The sequence below is a fragment of the Macaca mulatta genome, chromosome 2 (assembly GCF_049350105.2).
Source record: "Macaca mulatta isolate MMU2019108-1 chromosome 2, T2T-MMU8v2.0, whole genome shotgun sequence".
NCBI classification, from domain to species: domain Eukaryota; kingdom Metazoa; phylum Chordata; class Mammalia; order Primates; family Cercopithecidae; genus Macaca; species Macaca mulatta.
Genome location: NC_133407.1, coordinates 46027474 through 46033473, shown reverse-complemented (window position 1 = coordinate 46033473; position 6000 = coordinate 46027474). Strand labels below are relative to the sequence as shown.

The 6000-nt window shown below is 33.5% G+C and overlaps 1 protein-coding gene across 1 annotated transcript in view; it reads right to left on the bottom strand.

Moving 5' to 3' along the window:
* Positions 1 to 824: 824 nt before the first annotated feature.
* U2SURP (U2 snRNP associated SURP domain containing) overlaps positions 825 to 6000 on the bottom strand; it is a 54261-nt gene continuing 49085 nt past the window's right edge. The window contains exons 26-28 of the mRNA XM_028843754.2: positions 4722 to 4840; positions 3371 to 3547; positions 825 to 2182 (exon numbers count right to left, since the gene is read on the bottom strand). Coding sequence (XP_028699587.1) covers positions 2044 to 2182; positions 3371 to 3547; positions 4722 to 4840 — 435 coding nt within the window. The 3' untranslated portion in view covers positions 825 to 2043. The remainder of the gene's footprint in view (positions 2183 to 3370; positions 3548 to 4721; positions 4841 to 6000) is intronic.

Sequence of the window (6000 nt, the reverse complement as noted above, 5' to 3'; positions counted from 1 at the left end):
ACCCACTGTAAGATAAACTATGATACTTTTATGTGGATCCAGAAAAAAAGAACTGCTAAACTCCAATGTAGTAGGAAAAATATTACAAATAAGCACCCAAAACTGACCTAAAATTTTCTACTCAATCCTGCAGGATGTCTTTTTTTTAAGAGAGAGAAATAAGCATCCCTTGCAACCTGACTGGAAAGATTATTACCTGACCAATTATTTCTAAGCCTATACTAGAAACCAGTGTAAGATGGAATGCCAAAATCACCACCAACTCGACACTACCGTTATTTTTGCAAAGAAAGGTAGTTATGTAAAATTCCATTCTCCCAGGCAATGAACAGGAGAGAAAAACATGTTATTTTTTAAATGGCTACATTTATAGGTTTTTGAGTATCAGCACCAAATGTTCACTTTTAATTATTCTGAACAAATTTTTAGGAATTAATGTTTCCTAACAAAATGGACTAACAAAACAGTGAATAAGGAAATGACTTTCAAGCAATATTTGCATGCTGATAAGAACCATCAAGTAAAACAGCGATTGGTTCATTTCCAAAGCTACTGTGGGTGTGCACCGTTTGGAAATAGTGTATCTCACTGCTCAGCTAATATAGCTACTCTCCAAACCATGGGTACAGCGTATCTTATTTTGTGACTAGGCAAGATTAAGTAAAACAAGTTGAAAAGATTTTTTAAAAAAGCAAGTTAAATCAAAATAATCCATTGTTAGAATAGTTTTCTACTTTCTCTTTTAGGGAAGAAAAAAAAAACCCATCAAACCACTGTACAAAGTGTCTACATAAAAAACTGAAATCAAGATTCACAAATAATAGTGTCAGTTCAATTCTACATAACCCTTTATTATATTTATAGCAGTATTATGACCAACATTACACAAGTTTTATTTCTTCCTCATATCGTAGCAAATTTATTTTCATAAGAGTTCAACTCTGCAAATGGTTTAAATCAACTTTTTGCACCTTGAATTTACAAACCATTAGATACTAAGTTTCCTGAAATACATTTTATTTTTAAATTTTACTTAAAGCTACAACTAAACCCAAGTCTCTTGGGGGCGGGGGTGGGGGGAGTAGGCGGGGAACCAACTAAGCTGTTTAAACTGAAACTTGTAAAAAATATTCTGATGCCAGTGTTTGAAAGATAGCCTACAGAAGATTATAAAAGGTCAACGATCATACAAGAGAATTCTATGGCCAAACCTTGTTAGAAAATTTGTTTGACAAATAAACTTCTTTCATAATAGAAGAGGAATTGAAAAGATATTTAATTTCCCCCTAAAAGTAAGTAGTTGCTCAGAACATAGGTTGGATGTATGGAAATTATATTGCTTCTGTGAAAAAATGTTTTATCCAGGCATTCCACTAACAAAACGCCATGCCATATCTACCTAGTCTTTGATATGTGGGTATTAGTATTACCCAAGAGAAACTTATCAAAGAAAATGCTTAGCAAACCACCAAACAGGAGTCTCAGGTTCCTTAATTTGGATAGTCATCTTAGTAAATATAAAACTTAAGCTACTTGAACACTGGGGCTTATAAAGTGCATCAGGTATAAGAAACACAACAGTAGTGTGAAACTCAGTAGGACTTTAAGGGACTTAATATCACCGGTGGGGCAAAAAAACAACATTATAGTTTTCTGTTCAGATTTTATTTGAAATCTAATTCAAATTGTCAAAGCTACAAAAGGGGGGAAGACATCTGTATTATTTTTGCTAAGTCACAACATCCTAAAAATACTACTACTGTCAGCAGATCCATTATACACATTTCTGATGAAATCCATTAGAACAATAAAAATTTCATCTTGAGAAATAGCCACAATGAAAGTAATTTACACAATATAAAACAATGACATCTACAGATGCAGTTGCTCATGAGTTTACACATGCATACACAAACAAACAAACAAAAAACCCCAGGAATGCTCTTTCATTTGATTTTTTGTTTTTGTTTTTTTAAAAAACAGACCGTTCAGGCACAAAACAAATCGCATTTCCAATAAGTGACAGCATCTTAAAAATTTACGTCAGTGTTTGTTTTTCTTTGACTTTTTATGAGACCTGTGTGGAGATCTGGACTGGGATCTGGACTTCTTCCCTGATTTTTTAGGGGATCTAGACCGTGATCGCCTAGACCTCTTAGGTGTCCTTGAACCAGATGGTGATCTAAGGAAACAAAAAAATCCCAATTGATAAAGAAAGAACTCATGTGATCAAAATTGATTATCCTTAAACTATTGAAAATGACCTTTAACAGAGCATGGTGAAAAATCACTGGAATAAGACTATGAACTTCTAAACTTTAAACTCTATTATACATACACACACACGGATTTATTTTGTACTTACTATGCACTGCATCAATGATCATCAGTAGAGCACTTGTTTACAAAGACAGATTTCTGTGCCTTATCACTGCTCTACTGAATCAAAATCTCTGGAGGTTAGAACTAAGAATTCGCATTTTTAACAAGCTCCCCAAGTGACCGATAACCCCCAAATTTGAACCTTTAATCTACAAGATAAAGTTCAAAGTTGCACCTAAGATCATTCGCAAAATTTAAAAAACACAGCAGCTTTGAAGTTTATCACCTTGAAGCAAACAACTACTGCAGTATCGTTCAAGGGCATCATTTAAGACATTATAATTTTGTAAGTGCTGTGTATGAAGATTACTCAAACCAATAAACACACATGTACATATACATACATATATAACACATACATACATATATATGCAAGTGCCATTTAGAAAAGGAGAAAGGTATCTATTCTATAAAGATTTCACTAAAAATAGTTACAGTAATAAAGTATTAGCATATAAAGCAGTTTTAGCTCTTAGGAAAATTCCTCTATGTATCACCAGATAAATAATACATTTCTGAACCATTTTTCTGGAACTAAAGGAAAAAAGTATATGAAATACTAAAATACATACTGAAAAAAATGTATTTATGATATGTATTTCCAAAAGTATCTACCCAAGAACTTGCTAATAATATTGCTATGGGGGAAAAATGTATGTTGCTTTCAGCTTTGACAAAAATCCAATAATATTCTATAGAAACTAAAGAACAGAATGAAAAGTAAAGCAGCTAACCCTATTCCACAGAAAACATTGGATATGATGTTTAAAATTCTTGGCTGGTCCTCACTTGTTGGAAGCCTTCACTTCAGTCATGAAAGAGATCGAGATGAGGAGGTGGGGAGGAATAACCAAAAATGAAAGTGTACCTCTTTGGTTTTCTAAAATCCTTAAAAAAAAAATGTATGCCAACCAAATTATTTTCAAAAGCTGATGAAATGACAAGGAAACTAGTATCTGAAATATTAGCAAAAATGACTTGCATTTACCTTTTGGCTTTTTTGCTAACATCTCTAGGAGAATCTTTGTGAGATGACCTGGACCGTGAGCTCTCTTTATGAGATCTTTCTGAACGCTCTGATCGCTCCGATTTTGGTGATGGGGATTTCACTCGTCTACCACTGCTACTGCGAGATGGGCTGGGGGATGTACTGTGTCGCCTCTTCCTATGGAACAAAGCCCCCAAAACATTCCATAAATGAGCAAAGGATCAGGTATTCATTTTCCTTTACTAAATTAGCTATTAATTCCTACCAGCTTACTCTAACTTTTATTCTAACCATGTAATGTTATATTCAAAGTCCTTTGTAACAAGAACAAGTAAGTCTTAAAGATAGGTTGTCAAGAGACAACAACTGAATTCAACTAAATTGGATTTTCTCTTTGCAATGAGAGAGGTTATTAAAACAACTGGCAAAATTCAATTAAGGTCTCTGGATTAAATATCAGTTTTTTTAAATGTTAATTTCCTAAACTGATTATTTTTATTGTGGTTAAATGAATGTGGTTAAGAGAATGGGGCATCATGTTGGCAAATTATTCTTAAATGGTTGGAGATGGGACAGAAGAGGAAGAATAAAGCGAAAGTAGAAATACTTTAACATTTGGGTAATGTGGGTGAAGGGTAACTATCAATTATACTATTCTTGCAACTTTCCTATAAATCTAAAATTATGTCATAATAGTAATAAAAGACAAAAAAGTGGCAAACTTTTAACCAATTGGCATAACTTGTTATTTGTAACTATCTGTAGAGTGACTAAGCTAGATTATTATTTGCAACAGCTTGGTCTTTTTATTAGGAAAACCTCAGTTCAGTTAAAGGAAACAATTTTCTTTACTCAATCAGATTTAGGAACTGTGAGAGTAAGAAATAAAAACGGAAAGAGAAATGCTTTTGATTAGAATGAAGACTTAAAGTGACCTATGGCCTATGTAACAATCTCCTTTAAAGATAAGACTAAGACTCAAGTTGACAAGTAGCAGCCTCAAGCACAAATACTGGAAAAAAATGCTTAAATTGGATGCAACAAGGAAGATCTAGCAAGTTGTTTTGTTACACAAGCCTCAGGTTTGATATCTAATACTGTAATTGAATTCTTGCACTGAACTAAGGCTAAGGATACCATATAAACCATGTGAAGGGATGATGCACCCAGTTAACTAAGTGCCAACTAAATGCCCCATTTCTCTGCTACTTCCACCTTCTGCAAGCAGGACCCAAACAAGTTTATCATGAACAAACATTTCCAGTTTGCTGGCATCAATAATGAAAATATTATAAAACACCACTGCAAATCTTGAAACCACTAAATGCATTAAATATGAGAAATGTTATACCTTTCCTTCCTTGTCGGAGTACACTCATCTTTTTCCTTCTTGTCTTTGGAGCGAGATTCCAATTTTTCTTTATCTTTCTTGTCTCTTTCTCGTTCTCTTTCTAACTCTTTCTCTTTCTCCTGTTATTTTTTATAAAAAATATTAAGTTGTTTAAAAATATCAATCTGGGTTAATCTCATTTATATAACAATATTTTCTCTTATAGGAAATAATTTTTAAAATTACTACTTAAGGTACAATACTGTTTTAAAAAAAAATCTACCCCTCCAGGGAAAACTAGTCATTTCTTTTGCTTATACTAAATAAAACTAATCCTAGCAACAGCAGCTAAACATTTACGGAGTGCTTACCATAGGCCAAACAATGTACTAAACAACTTTCCACAGACCATTTCATGCAATCATTTAAAGCATCCCTAAGAAAATTATTATTATCCTCATTCTAGAGATGAAAATTGAGACTCAGAAAGATTAAGTACCATGTCCATGGTCACACAGGAGAGTCAGGTCAGAATTTGAGACCAAGCTCTAGAATCAGAGCTCTTCCCCTACTGTCCCACCTGCCGAAAAGTTCGAATCAGAAAAAGCCAACAATGTACTGCCCTATCCATCATAAGTTACAATAAAATAGTCAGTAGAAAGTGATCCCTCTAACTATAAACAAGTTGATTTAATCAAAAAGAGCTCTTACCAAAGAAAAAAGGCTGGAAAAGGAAAATGGTTATTCATAGTATCTTCCATCAAAATTTTATTAGTGGGAAACAAGTACCAATTACACTGCAAATTTTAAATCCTAAATACAAACTGACTACATGACTCTACAATAAACCAAAAAAATAACATATTTGCATGCTACAACTGTCACTTCTCATTTCAAATTCTGATTTCCGCATACAAAGGAGTGGCTACGGACAATAAATCCACAAAACTAACTAAGTTCTTCATTAACAGGAATTTAATTTCTCTATGATTTATATGCATCAAGCAAGCTATGTGATAGCTGATTCTTCTAATTTTTAAAAGGTGAAAAAAGCCTATACCAGAAGCTGGCAAACACTTTTTATACAGAGCCAGACAGTAAATACTTTATGGGCCACATACAGTCTCTGTCACAACTACTACACCCTGCCACAGCAGAGTGAAAGCCACCCTACAAAATACCTAAGTCAATGTGCATAGCTGTGTTCTAATACAACTATTTACAGAATCAGGCAAAGATCATGTTCCTTCTCTCCAATTATAATCATAGAGTGCAAGGAGACTAAAGTGGTAATATAAGT